The sequence below is a fragment of the Vulpes vulpes genome, chromosome 2 (genome assembly GCF_048418805.1).
Source record: "Vulpes vulpes isolate BD-2025 chromosome 2, VulVul3, whole genome shotgun sequence".
NCBI classification, from domain to species: domain Eukaryota; kingdom Metazoa; phylum Chordata; class Mammalia; order Carnivora; family Canidae; genus Vulpes; species Vulpes vulpes.
In genome coordinates, this window is record NC_132781.1 from 46,331,284 (window position 1) to 46,349,731 (window position 18,448).

General features: G+C 40.4%; 1 protein-coding gene across 1 annotated transcript in view; it reads right to left on the bottom strand.

Moving 5' to 3' along the window:
* METTL16 (methyltransferase 16, RNA N6-adenosine) overlaps nucleotides 1-15,541 on the bottom strand; it is a 71,386-nt gene extending 55,845 nt beyond the window's left edge. Inside the window, exons 1-2 of the mRNA XM_026016221.2 lie at nucleotides 15,389-15,541; nucleotides 7,111-7,238 (exon numbers count right to left, since the gene is read on the bottom strand). Coding sequence (XP_025872006.1) covers nucleotides 7,111-7,238 — 128 coding nt within the window. The 5' untranslated portion in view covers nucleotides 15,389-15,541. The remainder of the gene's footprint in view (nucleotides 1-7,110; nucleotides 7,239-15,388) is intronic.
* Nucleotides 15,542-18,448: the final 2,907 nt, after the last annotated feature.

The window sequence follows — 18,448 nt, forward strand, 5'->3', positions numbered from 1 at the left end:
CAGACACTTAAATGACTGAACCACCCTGGCATTCCCCCTTAAATTTTTTTTTAACTTAAATATCCCAAGGGTCAAATAAGCAATTAGATCACAGTATCATACAGAAACAAAGATCCTGGGGGCACCTGGGTGGCTCAATCAGTTAAGTGTCTCTTGGGCTCAAGTCATGATCTCAGGGTCCTAGGATTGAGTCCTGCATCGGGACTGTTTCTCCCTCTCCATTACCCCCCCTGTTGTTCTCCCCACTTGTGCTCTCTGGTTCTCTCTCTGTCAAATAAATAAGTAAAAAAAAATTTTTTTAAGATTTTTATTTATCTATTCATGAGACAAGAGAGAGGAAGATACATAGGCAAAGAGAAGCAGGCTCCCCACAGGGAGCCCGATGCAGAACTCGATCCAGAACTCTGAGATCACAACCTAAGCTGAAGGCAGACGCTCAACCGTTGAGCCACCCAGGTGCCCCAAATATGTAAAATCTTAAAAAGTAAAAAAGTATTTGAATAAAAGCATGTGTGTACATTTTGATCATATTCTTACACACACACACACACACACACACACACAAACCACCAAAAATCCAAAACCAAACAAAAACGATCCCATGTGTGTAAATGCATTAAAAAAGTATTGAAGGGTAAGAGCCACTTCTGGATATGCAAATGGGCGAGTGGGTGAGTAGGGCAGACACCTCCATTCTCCTCATATTTTTATCTGAATACCTGCTATATAATATCAACCTTCATAACAGAGGTTTATAACTATATGGAAAATGCTTAAAATGTCAAGGGGATTAAAAAAGTCCTATTATTTATCCATATCAAAATTACAATCACAAAAAATACTATATATGCATAAGGAAAAAGACTTAGGAACACAAAGCAATTTGATCTCCTGAAGGTGGAAGAACGGTGCCTTTTTTTTTCTTTTACGTATGCAACATTACTACCATAAATGTAGTTACGAAGGATATATTTCTATAATTTCCCATTAAGGGTTTAATGATGTCTGTATAATTTCAAAAAACAGGAACCCCCTTTCCAAAAAAGGATAACAGGCCCATGGTTTCAGGATAGTTTTCCATGAAAGAAGGATGATTCTGTTGGAAACCAAACCAAGATATTTCCTACAGTGACGACAATCACCAAAAGACAGTACTGCAGCTTAAGCATATAATTACATAGCTTTGTGAAACATCTGGAGCAAGAGAAACAGCACTTTAATTAATGTTTTCTTAGGACCTTCAAACAGAGTTGTTTATATAAACAATTCTTGTTATTAAAAAATACGAATACATTAATTGACGGACTACAGCATACAATTTATTAATAAGGAACTATATCCTTTTTTTTTTAATAAGTAGGTTCCATGTCCAGTGTGGAGCCCAAATAAGGGGCTTGAATTCATGACCCTGAAATCATGCCCTGAGCTGAGATCAAGAGTTAGATGCTTACCCTACTGAACCACCCAGGCACCCCAATAAGGAACTACATTCTAATCACCAAAATGTACGAGACATCAAGCAGAGGCTAATCTAATTAAAGAAACTGAAAATAATCTATGAAGAGCTGATTCTTAGACTTTGTTAACAAAGCAGGTATTCATTATCTTACTTCGAAGAAAACACAGACACTAATCTGAGGGTTGGAAATCCTTTTGTAGGACAAAGTCTAGTCATCCAGCTCTACTAGTTAAATATCTAGGTCACAGTAGCACTCTGGGACATTAAAAAATCCTGAACACAGGCAAGATCTTTTTTCATTCTCATTTCTGAGATCACGGGAACTAAAATTAGCTCTCACGTGGAAATTAGCAATTTATTCCATCAAATCTTTGTTGTTTAACACAACGAGCTTCACAAAATAGCCTATTGTCAACAGGATCATGTCCAATTTCCCCAGAATGACTCCTGCTCTGCTCCTGATGAATACTTATCACTATATTATAGATGGAGTTTGGAAGGATACATTCTGTAACCTAGGGTTAAAACAACCATTCTAACACAGAGACTGAACCTCATGTAACAAAAATAAAGGCTAAAGTGGCCCAACCTAATTTTTTGACACTGGTTTTTATTAATTAGATCTTCACTGATGAGTTAAAAAGGTACAATCTTAATGTATAACAAAACCCTTCAATGCTGGGTCTTTGGTTTAAAAATAAATCCAAAAAAAAAAAAAATAAATAAAAAAAAATAAATCCATTAAGTGTCATACTCTATCCAAACTCAACTGACAGGGCTCAAATAAATTGCAGGTATCTCCATGGGGCTGGTTACTGTGAAAAAAGTACAAATTAAAACCTAGTTGCCATGGTATGATTACAACAAAGCAGTGATGGCTGCAGAGAGAAAAAACAGGGAGGGAGATCACACAGGCAATCCTAGTCACTTTATCTATTACACCAGACACAATAGTCAGAGTACCTATTTATTTGCTAAGTGTCTATGTCACTTTACATGCATTATCACTAACCTTTATGACAAATATCCAAAGTATGTCCTTTTATCCCTCTTTTTCAGATGAGAAAATTCAGTCTCAGTAAAATTAAGAAAATAATCTAAAACCTCTAGAGCCACTATGTGGCACCCTCAAGACTGACTGGTCCTTAGGATGACTGACTCAGAAATGAGTCTCCTCTGTCCACACCACTCCCTGCTTAAGAATTGAGCAAATAAATGACACTTTGATCCATCTCAGGTCTACCATTTTATCTGATATTCCTTTTCCATCATTAGCTGGTTTATATTTTGGCATTCTTTTTTAATACATCTCATGGAATTAAATAAAAAGCCATTATAGGGCAGCCCAGTTGGCTCAGTGGTTTAGCACTGCCTTCAGCCCAGGGCATGATCCTGGAGACCCAGGATCAAGTCCCACATCAGGCTCCCTGCATGGAGCCTGCTTCTCCCTCTGTCTGTCTGTGCCTATCTCTCTGTGTGTCTCTCATAAGTAAAGTCTTTTTTTAAAAAAAAGCCATTATAAAAAATAAACATTCTATCAATGCAATCATCAACAACTCTTAATTAAATAAACTGGAAGGGACATAATGCCTAGGAGCAGCTAGATTCCTTCTAAATATGCTTCCCTGCTAACTATTAATAATCTTATATTGCAAAAAAATAATAATAATCTTATATTGCTTCCATCCTTTTTTTTATTTTTTATTTTTAAAGATTTTATTTGTTTATTCATAGACACACATAGAGGCAGAGACACAGGGAGAGGGAGAAGCAGGCTCCATGCAGGGAGCCCGATGTGGGACTTGATCCCGGGTCTCCAGGATCACACCCCAGGCTGCAGGTGGCGCCAAACCGGTGCGCCACCAGGGCTGCCCTATTGCTTCCATCCTTAAAGAAATAAGAGGAGGCTCTATGGCCTGGGGTGCTCAGTCAGTTAAGTGTCTGCCTTCAGCTAAGGTCATGATCCCAGGGGCCTGGATCAAGCCCCACATCGGGCTCCCTGCTTAGCAGAGAATCTGCCTCTCCCTCTTTCCCCACTTGTGTTCGCTCTCACTCACTCACTCTCTCTCAAATAAATTATTTTTAAAAATTATTTTAAAAAAAAGAAAAAAAGAAGAGAAGGCTCTCCTCAAGCTTGCCTCATCCTCTTCCTATCTCTTCATAAACAAGTTTGTTTTATCCTGCAAAAAATTTAAAATTACTTTTGCCTAGGAGCGCCTGGGTGGCTCAGTTGGTTAAGCATCTGACTTCCGCTCAGGTCATGATCCCAGGATCTTGGACGGACCCCAGCATCAGGCTCCATGCTCAATGGGGAGTCTGCTTGTCCCTCTGCACCTCCTCCTGCTCTTGCTCTCCCGCGTTCTCTCTCGTAAATAAAATCTTTGAGGCAGCTGGGTGGCTCGGTTGGTTAGATGTCTGTCTTTGGCTCAGGTCAGGATCCCACCCTGGGATGGAGCCCCATGCCAGGCTCCCTGCTCAGCATGTCCCTCTCCTTCAGTCATGCACATGTGCTTGTGCTCTCAAACAATCTTTCTTTTTCTTTCTTTCTTTCTTTCTTTCTTTCCTTCCTTCCTTCCTTTCATTTTTTAAAAGATTTTACTTATTTATGAGAGACACAGAGAGGGAGACAGAAACACAAAGGGAGGAGAAGCAAGCTTCTCGCAGGGAGCCTGATGCAGAACTCGATACCCAGACCTGAGATCATGCCCTGAGCTGAAGGCAGACACTTAATGGCTGAGCCACACAGGTGTCCCTCTTTTTCTGTTTTAAAGAGATTTTATTTATTTATTTGAGAGAGAGAGAGAGATCATGAGCAGGGGAAAGGCAGAGCGAACAGACTCCCCACTGAGCAAGGAGCCCGATGCAGGACTGGAACCCAGGATCCTGGGATCATGACCTGAGCCGAAGGCAGATGCTTAGCCAAATAAGCCACCCAGGCACCCAATAAATAAAATCATAAAAAAAAAAAAATCTTACTTTTACTTATTACAAAAGCAACATCAATGTGTTTGACCATCACAACTCATAACCTTCTAGTTCCTTTCTATGCAGAGCAATCAGCAGACACTTTGGTTTTAGCTTGAAACAAAATTACGTTTTATAATCTACAAGTACACTCATTCTAGAAGCCCGAAGATATTCCATGGAACTGCACTGTAAGTACCTACATAATAGATATTTAGATTATTTCCAATTTTTCTTGTTATAAACAGCTGTAGGATAAATATCCTCAAACACACATTATTTAAGTATGCTATTTAGAACTTTGCAGGCTGCAGTTTTACCACCATTTTCTATATGTCATTCGACTCCCATTTTTGCCATGGATGGGTATTTTATTTATTTATAAGATTTCATTTATTTGAGACAGAGAGCGAGCGAGCAAGTAGGAGGAGGAATGGGGCAGTCCGGGTGGCTCAGCGTCTTAGTGCTGCCTTCAGCCCATGGAGTGATCCTAGAGACTTGGGATCGAGTCCCACATTGGGCTCCCTGCATGGAGCCTGTTTCTCCCTCTGCCTATGTCTCTGCCTCTCTGTGTCTCTCATGAATAAATAAATAAAATCTTAAAAAAAAAAAATGTACACACGTAACTATAGAACAAAGATTTAAGAACAATGGTAGGGACGACCTAAACAAAGAGAAATACTAACTCAATCCCTCTAAGGTTTTCTCCAAAGTAAGGTGCTGAAAATAATTCCTTAGAGTATGCAAAGAAAATATTAGATCTCGTATTTAAATATGTTTAATTTCTACTTTCAATTATGTTTTCTAATGTCTTTAACACAGTAACACAGTCAGTTGTACAAGCATTCACATATGGAACTTTCCTCAACTTTTAACTGAGTAGACAAAAAAGCTTGGAAACCATAGTTCTAGGGCATTACATCTTAACCTTTGTGTACTGGGAGAGGAGGGAGACAGATTCAGAATCTGATGAAAACTAAGGATCATCTCCCAGAAAAATGAGTATAAATATACTTATTTTTAAACTTTTATATGATTTCTAGGCTATCTTGCCCCTGAAGTTAAATCCTGCCTTAGGACCTCTATTTCTAAAGCTATAGGGAGACTGCTAGTAGGAAGAGGTCATCAAAATGCTTCAAGCCCTTGGGATGCCTAGATGGCTCAGCAGTTTAGCGCCTGCCTTTGGCCCAGGGCATGATCCTGGAGTGCCAGAATCGAGTCCCACATCGGGCTCCCTGCATGGAGCCTGCTTCTCCCTCTGCCTGTGTCTCTGCCTCTCTCTCTCTCTCTCTCTCTCTGTGTCTCTCATGAATAAGTAAATAAAATATTAAAAAAAATAAAATGCTTCAAGCCCTGTGATACTATTATTCCTTACCTGCCCTTTTCTCCACAATCCTGCTCCTCCTCCTCCTCCTCCTCATAGTTGAATCACCTCATCTTTCCTCAGGAAGGCTTGGAATGTCCAGCCAATAACTCCCCACAGAGTTTAAGAATGTAGTTAAAGATGCCCTTCTTAAAGGTATAACACAGAAATCAGTTATTCTCATACCATTGTCATATTTGCCATTTCCCAAAGCATTCACATTATTTTAATTTTTAAAAATCAACTTTTTAACTAAATTTAACTTTTTTAAAAAAAAAGTTTATGAGAGAGTGAGAGCAAGCACATGAGCAGGGGGAAGAGCACATGAAGAGGGACAAGCTGACTCCTTGCTGAGCATGGAGCCCTATACGGGGCTCAATATCACAACACCAAGATCATGACTTGAGCCAAAATCAAGAATCACTTATCCAACTGAGCCACACAAGCGCCCCTTAATTAAACTTAAGTTTAAATTTATTGACATCCTAAGTAATAGTATCTTTGAACTCAGTTTTGATGTCTGGTTATTATTTTCCTACCTACATGCTTAAAATAAGGACTCTAATTTAAACTTAAAGATAGATAGATAGGGATCCTTGGGTGGCGCAGTGGTTTGGCGCCTGCCTTTGGCCCAGGGCGCGATCTTGGAGACCCGGGATCGAATCCCACGTCAGGCTCCCGGTGCATGGAGCCTGCTTCTCCCTCTGCCTGTGTCTCTGCCTCTCTCTCTCTCTCTCTCTCTGTGACCATCATAAATAAATAAATAAATAAAAATTAAAAAAAATAGATAGATAGATAGACAGATAGATATAGATAAAAAGGACTCTAGATCCTCATCAGCACCATGTTTTAGAGCCCAATCCCAATGTTTCTGCACTTACTCTAGGATTTTTATTGGTTAAGCAAAAATTTGGACATCAAGTTTTCTTAAAGCCAGAAAGAAACTTAAAAGCATTTGGTCCAATCCTCTCAATTTATAGCTTAAAAAGATGAAACAGGAGTGCCTGGATGGCTCTGTCAGTTAAGCATCCAAGTCTTGATTTTGGCTCAGGTCATAATCTCAGAGTTGTGAGATCAAGCCCTGTGTAGGGCTCTGCACTAGGCAAGGAGCCTGCTTAAGATTCTCTCTCCCCTTCCCCCATCTGAAAAAAAAAAGAAAAAAGATGAAACCCAGATGGGTTAAGTGATTTGTCCAAGATCTGATGAGAAATTTCAGGATTAGCATTCAGGTATACTATCAGTCCAGTATGCTTTCCACTACCCTGTGTCCATTCAGATTACACTAGAATAATACAGTATTAAGAATTCATTATCTATTACCTACCTCACTCTTCCACTCAGATTTATCTGAACATGCTGCTTAAAATCTGGATATTTGGATGCCAGATATGCAAAGTCAGGAGGTTTGTCCTTGTATCTATTTCTTGCATGCATTGATTTACTCAGAGCCATCTTTAAAAAGAAAAAAAGGAAAAAAGCATATTTAGTCAAAAAATACATTAATGGGAAAAAGCTGTGGTTGCCAAGTCAATAGTTAGAGCCAACATTTTTTGCCACTCAACTGAGAAAGCAGAAGTTATATTTTTTAAATGTACACAACAAATAAGCACAAGATGTTTAACATCACCCTAAATCATTAGGGAAATGGAAATCAAAACCACGGTATCACTTCATACCCAGTAGGATGGCTATAATCAAAAGATAAGTATTGGTGAGGATATTAGGAAATCGGAGCCATCATGCATTGCAGGTGGGAATGTATACAATGGCTACGGAAAGTTTGGCAGTTCTTTAAAAGTTAAACATAGGGGAACCCTGGGTGGCACAGTGGTTTAGCACCTGCCTTTGGCCCAGGGCGCGATCCTGGAGACCCGGGATCGAATCCCACGTCGGGCTCCCGGTGCATGGAGCCTGCTTCTCCCTCTCCCTCTGCCTATGTCTCTGCCTCTCTCTCTCTCTCTCTCTATCATAAATAAATAAAAATTAAAAAAAAAAAATTAAACATAGAATTACCATATGATCTAGCAAAACCATTCCTAGGTATATGCCCAAGAGAACTGAAAGCAGGGATTCAAACAGGTATTTGCACATCAATGTTCACAGCATTATTCACAACAGCCAAAAACTAGAAAACAACTGCAAGTGCCCATAAATGGATAAGCAAAATGTGGTACACACAATGGAATGTCCTTCAGAAAAAAAAAAAAAAGCAATGTCCTTCAACCGTAAGAAAGAATAAAATTCTGATATACCCTGCAATAATGGATAAATCTTAAAAACATTATGCTAAGGGAAATAAACCACATTCAAAAGGACAAATATCGTATTATCCCACTCATATGAGGTACCAAGAATAGGTGAATTCATACAAAGAGCAGAATAGAGATTACCAGGGTTTTCAGAGGAGATAGGAGATAGGAATGTTGAGTTATTATTTAATGGGTTTCTGTTTAGGATAGTGAAAAACTTCTGGAAATGGACAGTAGGGATGTTACACAGCGTGAATGTACTTAATGCCACTGAACAGCACACTTAAAAATGCTTAAAATGGTAAATTTTATGTTATGTATATTTTATCACAGTTTGAAAAACATACATGACTTTTTTTTAAAAACCATGAAAACAGGATACTGTTCTTTTATTATTATTATTATTTATTCATGAGACACACAGAGAGAAGCAGTGGGAGAAGCAGGATCCCTGCAGGGAGCTCAACCACTGAGCCACCCACATGCCCCAGAAACTATTCTTTTTGAAAGCATCAAAGGGTCAAAAGGCAGTAAAATCTACAGCCAAGAACTAATAGAGGTTAGTTTTTACAGGGGTCTTATACAGACTATTTGGTAGCACACCATAAAGTCACTAATGTTTCAAAATATTCCTTCTAGGGATGTCTGGGTGACTCAGCGGTTGAGCGCCTGCCTTCAGCCCAGGATGTGATCCCAGGGTCCCGGGATCGAGTCCCACATCACGCTTCCTGCATGGAGCCTGCTTCTCCCTCTGCCTGTGTCTCTGCCTCTCTCTGTCTCTCTCATGAATAAATAAACAAAATCTATCTATCTATCTATCTATCTATCTATCTATCTATATCTTTTATTTTATAAATTTCAGTCTTATCATCCCTAGGTAGCTAAAACCAAATGAAAACAATCTGGTCTTCTTCCAGATTACAAAAAGGAAAAAAAAGTAAACACGTTTATGGCAAGACATAAAACTAGAAGAAAAGCCATTGATTGTAGTGGTTTAGTAAGTTATGCAGTTGGTAATTTTAAAAAAACATCTTAATGCCTATCGCTGAGTGGTGGTTTGTATTTTCTTTCTTATTCTCTATTTTCTGCTGTTTTTTTTTTAATAAGGCACATTCATCTAAACAGTGTTATGTAAGCCAGAATCCTAGGCATCACCTGATAGTTCTTTACCTTTCATATCCCAACAAATCAACAATCATGTGGATTTTACCTGCTAAAAACCTCTCAAATCCACTTATTTTTCCCTATATCCACCAATATCTGGATTGCTAGAATAGCCTGGATTGCTACAACAGCCTTTTTATTGGTCACCCTGAATTCACTCTTACTCTCTCAATTTCCTTTTCCCACCTTGCAATGATTATCTCCTAAATACAAATCTCATTATGTCTATGCCCACTTGCTCAAAACTATAGTTAAGATTAAAAACAAAAATCATGGGGGATCCCTGGGTGGCGCAGCGGTTTGGCACCTGCCTTTGGCCCAGGGCGCGATCCTGGAGACCCCGGATCGAATCCCACGTCAGGCTCCCGGTGCATGGAGCCTGCTTCTCCCTCTGCCTGTGTCTCTGCCTCTCTCTCTCTCTCTCTGTGACTATCATAAATAAATAAAAATTAAAAAAAAAATTCTTTAAAAAAAAAAATAAATAAATAAATAAAATAAAAACAAAAATCAGGGACGCCTGGGTGGCTCGTGGGTAAGCATCTGCCTTTGGCTCAGGGCATGATCCTGGGATCTGGGATAGAGTCTCACATCGGGCTTCCTGCAAGGGGCCTGCTTCTCCCTCTATGTCTCTGTTTCCCTCTCTGTCTCTCATGAATAAATAAATAAATAAAATCTCAAAAAAAAAAAAAAAAAAAAAAACCATCACTTGATCATAGGCCCAGGCATGATGTGTCCTTACCTATTTTTTCACCATCACTTTGAGTCACACCTCCTGTTGCTCTTCTGTCTCTCCACACTGACAAACCAGTCTTTAGTTTATTCCCTTTGTCTGTGATTTCTTTCCTCCTCTTCATCTCATGAATTCCTACTCATCCTTACAGTTCAAGCATCTCTTCTTTAGGAAAGTTTTTCCTTCCCTAATCCCCTTAATTAAGTCACATCCCCTATTATAAAGTCTCCTAGCAATGAGCACCCTTCCTTTGTAGGCTTTATTGACATAGTAATAGATCTGCTAACACTCTATGTCAGAAAGTTTTTCTGACAGCTTTCTACAATGAAAAAGGTTTTGGGCAGCCCCAGTGGCGCAGCGGTTTAGCGCCGCCTGCAACCCAGGGTGTGATCCTGGAGACCTGGGATCGACTCCCACGTCGGGCTTCCTGCATGGAGCCTGCTTCTCCCTCTGCCTGTGTCTCTGCCTCTCTCTCTCTCTCTCTCTCTCTCAATAAATAAATAAATAAACAAACAAACAAATAAACAAATAAATCTTTTTTAAAAAAAGAAAAAGGTTTTAAATTTTTTAATTCAAGTATAATTAATATACAGTGTTATATTAATTTCAGGTGTATGATATAACAGTTCAACAATTCTATATATTCCTCAGTGCTCATCGAGGTAAGTGTATTCTTAATCCCCTTTATTTCACCCATCACCACCTACCCACTGCCCCTCTGGCAACCATCAGTTTGTTGTCCACATTTAAGAGTCTGGGTTTTTCTTTTTTTTGCTTGTCTCCCTTTCTGTTTGTTTTGTTTTTTAAATTCCACATGAGTAAAATCATATGGTATACGTCTTTCTTTGCTTACTTATTTCACTTTGCATTATACCCTCTAGGTCCACCATGTTGTTGCAAATGGCAAGATTTCATACTTTTTGATAGCTGAGTAATATTCCATTACACACACATACACACACACACACACACAGACACCCCTTTTAAAAAATATCCAACATAGGGGATTCCTGGGTGGCTCAGCGGTTTGGTGCCTGCCTTTGGCCCAGGGCGTGATCCTGGAGTCCCGGGATCTAATCCCACATCGGGGTCCCTACATGGAGCCTGCTTCTCCCTCTGCCTGTGTCTCTGCCTCTCTCTCTCTCTCTCTCCATGTCTCTCATAAATAAATAAATAAAATCTTTAAAAAAAGATATTTATAAAAAATTCAATAGTTAACATACAATGTACTATTAGTTTCAGGGGTAGAATTTAGTGATTCATCAGTTGCATATAACACCCAGTGCTCATTATATCCAGTGCCCTCCTTAATGCCTATCACCCAATTACCCCATCCCCCCAACCCATTTCCCCATTAGCAACCTTGTTTGTTCCCTATAGTTGAGTCTCTTACTTGCCTACCTCTCTGTTTTTATCTTATTTTATTTTTCCTTTCCTTCTCCTATCTTTACTTGTTTCTTAAATTCCATGAGTGAGGGACCCCTGGGTGGCTCGGCGGTTTAGCGCCTGCCTTTGGCCCAGGGCACAATCCTGGGGTCCCAGGATCAAGCCCCGCATCAGGCTCCTGGCTTGGAGCCTGCTTCTCCCTCCTCCTGTGTCTCTGCCTCTCTCTCTCTCTCTCATAAATAAATAAATCTTAAATCTTTAAAAAAAAAAAAATCCATGAGTGAAATCATACGGTATTTGTCTTTCTCTATATCTTGTTCATCAATTCTTCTATTGATAGACATTTGGGTGGCTTCCTTATCTTAGCTATTGTATACAATGCTGCCTTAAACATAGGAATGCATATATCTTTTTGAATTAGTGTTTTCATTTTCTTTAGGTAAATACCTAGTGATGGAATTACTGTAGCAGATGGTAATTCTTTTTTCAGTGTGGGGCTTGAACTCACAACCCTAAGATCAAGACCTGAGCTGAGATCAAGAATTGGGGACTTGACCAACTAAGCTACCCAGGCACCCAAAATGGTAATTCTATTTTAAATTTTTTGAGGAAGCTCTGTAGTGTTTTCCACAGTGGCTGCACCAAAATGCATTCCCAACAGTGCAGGAGCGTTTCTTTTCTTCCACATCCCTGCCAACACACTTGTTATCTCCTTGTGGCTTTCGTTTTAATTTCTCTGACGGTCAGTGATGTTGAGCACCTTTTCATGTGTTTGTTGGCCATCTGTATGTCTTCTCAGGTCCTCTACCCATTTTCTAATTGGATTATTTTGGGGTTTTGGTGCTGAGTATTTAAATTCTTTATATATTTTGGATATTGACCCCTTACTGGATATGTCACTTGCAAATTATCATCTTCTATATTGAAAATTTAACAACCATTTTCAAAAAAGAATTGTCTTCATCCTGGACCTTTCCAAATCATATATCCAACTGTCTACTAAACTTGCCACTTGAATGGCTCAAAACTACTTCATGCACAATGTCCAAAACTAAGTCATCTCTACCCACTCCAAACTGGTCCTTTTTTATCATTCCTATTTCACCAAATAACACCATACCTTTCTTGTGGTGCTCAGGCCAGAAATCATTAGCACCTTCTCCACCCCATCTTCTCCATTCCAAACACACCATGTCCTGAATATTCTCTACCTTCTGATTATTTCTTGACCCTACCCATTTCTGTCACAACTCCACAACTCTACCCCAGATCATTATTTCTCTTAGATTACCATAATAGCCTGTAACTGATCTCTCTATAACTACTCTTGCCTCTGCCATCCACTTTTCACCTAACAGACAAGCCTTCCCTCCCTCCCCCCATGCAAAAACTGGGGTCCTTGATAAATTCCTTCAGTGGCTTCCTAAAACTATTAGGCTGATAAAGTCCAAAATTATCAACAAGGCATATGTAATCTAGGCCTTGCATATCCCTCCAACCTCATTTGTTGCCACTATGCTCCAGACATACTTTTGTTTTCATTTTCTCTGCTGCATAATAATCTGTCCCACCATCTGTTACTCTTATTGCCTAAAAGGTTCCCTTCACCCTCCCACCATCCATTCTCCTTGTGAAGGCCCGTTAGTCCTTCAAATCACACTCTAAGCATCATTTTCTCAGGTAGGCTTTCTCTGACATCACATATCCAATCAGATGCCCACTCTGTATGCTTTCAAAGGATTCTATGCTTTCCCTCCAAGCTCTTTTGTTTACATTTGTCTGTCCTGTCCACCACCCCACCTCCCAGGCAGCAACCATATCCATCTTATTCTTCACTGTATACTCTAGCAACTGGCATACAATAAATATTTGTTGAGTAAATGAATAATTCAGAATTTAGGGGAATTAATAGTCACCTGGAAGTTTTTCAGCATACTAACCTACCACCTTTTGCCCCTAACATTTCACAGAAACTCACTATATACAAGTTGTAATTTCCTAAATTAACATATCCTTACAGACAACCAAGAAAGAGGGCAGCATAAAAGAACAAGAATCAGCCCCCATGAAAAATTTGAAAAAGGGGTGCCTGGCTGGCCCAGTCAGTGGAGCATGCAACTCTTGATCCTGGGGTTGTAAGTTCAAGTCCCACATTGGGTGTAGAGATTACTTTTAAAAATCTTTTAAAAAGAGACAGAAGTTGGGGATCCCTGGGTGGCGCAGCGGTTTGGCGCCTGCCTTTGGCCCAGGGCGCGATCCTGGAGACCCGGGATCGAATCCCACATCAGGCTCCCGGTGCATGGAGCCTGCTTCTCCCTCTGCCTGTGTCTCTGCCTCTCTCTCTCTGTCTCTGTGACTATCATAAATAAATAAAAATTAAAAAAAAAAAAAAAAGGAGAGACAGAAGTTGAAAAGGAAAATGTTTTCCTTTCTTGTGATTCTGGAAAACAATAACAAAATAAAGTATTCTAACAGTAATTTCTACAGACACTTGGTATGTTAGGGGCTCTGCAGCACATTAAGATTCTAAAGACTGCATAGATGACATCAATGTACACACTGATACTTTGAACATATGTGGAATAAATTATAGATATGGCAGATTCAATTTATATCCTACATTAATCAACCTTTCTGGTCAGAACAGATAGGACAGTCAGTAAAGCCACTTTTCTGCTAACCAACCTCTAAACGCAGGCAATGGGATCTTAGCTAAATCTATCCTATTCCTTAGAATTTAATTGAGTGTCAACTCTTACCTGGCATTAACACTCACTCCATCTCTCTGGCCTAATCTACTTTTCTCTTCCTGGCTCATTCTTATCTAGCCACATTGGTCCCCCCCCCCCCCTTTTTTTAAATCAAATCTGGCACACTCTTGCCTAGAAGATTTTATACTTTGTATGGACTTTTTTTCCCTCATATAGATACATACAAAGTACCCTCACCTTGTTCAGACCTTTAATAAAACCTCACCTTCTCACTGCCTTTAAAAAAAAGTTTTTTAAAAGTAAGCTCTATGCCCAATGGGGGGCTTGAACTCATGACCTCAAGATCAAGAGCAGCATGCGCTACCAGGCATGGCTAATTCCTTTTCTTAATGCAGTGAGTGAACAATTAAAAGTGAACACACTCCTCTCCCTTAAGAGTTTATGTCCTCTACACAGAACTTACTCATCTGACATTCCATATACAGCATTTACTTACTTTTAAAAATCTGCCCTGCCAGTAAGCTTTATGAGGGAAAATATTTTATCTATCTTGTTCACTCGATATCCCAGCGCCTAAATTAGGGCCTGGGAGAGCAAGTATTTGTTAAGTACTTGACTGAAAACATGATGAAACTCTTCACCATCCCAAGCCACTGAAACACAGCACATCATTCTTTGTAATTTGTCCTCAGCTTGACACTCAAAAAGGATCAGCCCTAGTTAGGGCTGGAGCTTTTTCTTCTGGGTTCCCCGAGTCAGTCCAGAAAGCAAAAGCAGTACACTCTTGATTTCGACTTTCTTCGATCTTTGCCATCCCCATGCTATTGTTTCCTTGTTTTCTCCTGATCCTTATCAACTACCACTTATCTTAACACAAGAGTCTAAATTCCGCTTCGAATTCTAATTTCCGCTTCTAACTTATTTCTTTTGCATAGATCTCTCCCAGTTCAACCCCAATCTCCGTTTTCTCTCCTCGCATTCCTTCATAAGGCCGACTTTTTCCTCTAGTTCCACCACTGCCATTTCTCCACCTCCTCCCACACGCTCATCTTACCCACTCAGTCTTCTGCCTCAGTTTCGTATCTCTAAAACTCCTCAGCCCCTGGGGTCTTTCCTACTTCAACTCTAGTCTCCATTCTAGGTGCCATCTCCTCCCATCCACCGCACCACTATTACCCTTCTCCACCGCGTGCGCGCACACACGCAGACCCACTCATCTAACCCATTCACTCACCCATGTGGTCTGTTTCCCTAGGCCTCAAGTCAGCACCTCACCAGCCCAGAACTCCGAGAATAAGAAACGTGGCCCATACATCGGTTAAATGACCTCTCAACCCGCCCGAGAGATATTAAAGGACTCACATCTAAAGTCAAAGTTTCTTCCAGGTGCTGGTCTGGAGTAGGCCCCTATAGTTCCAGAGTTAAACCACCAGCAGAACGAAGGGCCTAGAAACGCAGATGTTACGCTCCTAGCGCGCCGCCATGTTGGGCAACCACCCAGGCTCGTGATTGGACGAACCACTCTCGCGCGACTTGTAGCAAAGTCTGAAGAAAGAAAAACCATCGCGAAACCTGGAGTTAGCTCCTGACACAAGGAAGGGGCGTGGTAACAAGCCAAATCCTAACGTGAGAGCACGTGCGTTATAATCTGGGGACTTGTTTTTTAATGTAAGAGTTTTAAAAATGAAAATGTAGCTTTCTGGGCCCCACTTCAGACTTACTAAATCACACTCTGGGGTTCGGCGGGAATATGAGGATGGTGGAAGACGGAGGCGGGGAGCTTTAGGAATTGATGGCGGGCAGTTAGCCCCTTATTGTGCAACAGGTCCCTTGTTTCTTGTATTGTCTCTTTTAATCATCGCAAATAAACCTGTGATGTGAGAAGGAGTAGTCTCATTTACAGAGGGAAGGACTGAGGGCGGCCCGGTGGCTCAACGATTTAGCGCCGCCTTTGGCTCAGGGTGTGATCCTGGAGACCTGGGATCGAGTCCCACGTTGTGCTCCCTGCATGGGGCCTGCTTCTTTCTGCTTCTCATGAATAAATAAATAAAATCTTAAAAAAAAAAAAAAAAATCTTACACCCAGGATCTTGTTCTTTGTGTTTCCTCACCAGTCTCTTGAGCTGGAAGATCTGTTAAATGCGTTTTGGTTTTCTTTTCAAATAAGTTATACTAATTTTTACTCTCTGGTAAATGGAGTGGGCATTAGTCTCATTTCACAATTGATACTGAAAGGTAAATCACTTTGAAAAGGCATACGGCTAAGACTAGGAATAAAGTCAGCCTCTGGACCCTCACCTAGTAATTCTTTCCATTAAAGCTTGCCTGGGTCCTAGTAATGTAAAAGCTTCTGGCAAAATATTGCTATAAAACTGAGAAATAGAGGGTAATAAATGGAGACGTAAGCTGTATGCAGAACAAAGTGTACCAGTAGTCACCCAAGGAAAGGCGAAGAGGTGTTCTCATTATCTATTGTGTAATAAACCACCCTAAAATGTACAGCTTAAAACAACAGCTGTTTTATTTGCTCACTGTTCTGCAATTTGGTTTGGAATTAGCCTAACCATTCTTGTTCTGTTCTTGCTGTTGGTAGCATCAGCTGGTGGCTGGTTCAGCTGGAGTGGCTGGACCCCTCCTCTTCCTGTAGTCTCAAATTCTCTCCAGCTCCCTGTAACCTTTCCATATCATTTCTCCAGCAGAGAAGCCAGACTTCTTATATGTTCACTCATGGCTCCCAAAAGGGCAAAATGTAAGCTACTAGGCCTTCTTAAGGCTTAGGTCCAGAACTGGTCCTTTCATTATTCACTTAATTCTATTTGTTAAGGAAGCCAAAGGGTCGGCCCAGATTCAAGAGGAGGGGACTATGCCAGGACACACCACAATCCTGCAAGCCATGGTTCACTGGATCTACCAATGAACAGAAAGTTTTTTGTCTTTAATTGGTAGTGACTTTGGTACTATTTATTTTTACAGTATTTAGTGCTTGCCAGAAAGGTAAAAGAGAAAATGACATTGGAGGTATGACTATAAGGTTGTAAGTAGATTATATTTTAGATGCTGGTGAATTTCTCTTATTAGCTCTAAACAGAGATCTAATTCCCCTGTGGGTCAAACCAGACAGATCTTAGCTCTACAGCCAGGGAATTTTAGGCTTTATTTTTTATTTTTTATTTTTTTTTTAATTTTAGGCTTTGATCATGCCCCCAAACACATACTAAACCTGTGATGTTGGGATCCCTGGGTGGCTCAGCGGTTTGGCGCCTGCCTTTGGCCCAGGGCGCGATCCTAGAGACCCGGGATCGAATCCCACGTCGGGCTCCCGGTGCATGGAGCCTGCTTCTCCCTCTGCCTGTGTCTCTGCCTCTCTCTCTCTCTCTATCATGAATAAATAAATAAAATCTTTAAAAAAATAAATAAATAAACCTGTGATGTTGGACAATTTACTTAGACTATTCAAGCCTGGGAAACAGGATAGTAATCTCAAAAGGTTGTTGTGAGAACTCAGATGATACATATATAACAACATAGTTTCTGGCACATAGTAAGCTATCATTATTATTACTATCATTATTCCTTATCATTTCTTTGGTCAGTTTCCATTTTTTAAAATGATTTTATAATGATAAAACATGTTCATTATAGAAAATTTGTAAAAATTTTAAACAAGAAACTACAAGAAAGAAAGCAAAAATTGTCTACAATCTCACTACCTAGAGCCAATTACCAAAATTTGATAACCTTACTTCCAGAGCTCTATATGAAAAAAACTAATGTGTGTGTGTGTAAGGATATATAACCAAACTTCTTTTTTTTTTTTTTTTTTTTTTAAGATTTTACTAATTTGGGCAGCCCTGGTGGCGCAGCAGTTTAGCGCCGCCTGCAGCCGGGTGTGATCCTGGAGACCCGGATCGAGTCCTTCCTCAGGCTTCTTGTATGGAGCCTGCTTCTCCCTCTGCCTGTGTCTCTGCCCCTCTCTCCCTCTGTCTCTATGAATAAATAAAATCTTAAAAAAAAAAAAAAAAGATTTTACTAATTTGACAGAGCACAAGCGGGGGGAGTAGCAGGCAAAGGGAGAGGGAGAAGCAGACTCCCCACTGAGCAGAGAGTCCCACATGGGTTTTGATCCCAGGATCCCAGGATCACAACCTGAGCTGAAGGTAGATGCTTAACCAACTGAGCCACCCAGGCACCCCTAAACGTTTTTTTATAGAAATAGCATTATATGGTTTTTTTCTCGGAAATCTTGGAGGTTGGGACGCCTGGGTGGCTCAGCGGTTGAGTGTCTGCCTTTGGCTCAGGACGTGATCCTGGAGTCCCGGGATGGAGTCCCGCATCCGGCTCCCCGCATGGAGCCTGCTTCTCCCTCTGCCTGTGTCTCTGCCTCTCTCTCACTCTCTGTCTCTCATGAATAAATAAATAAAAT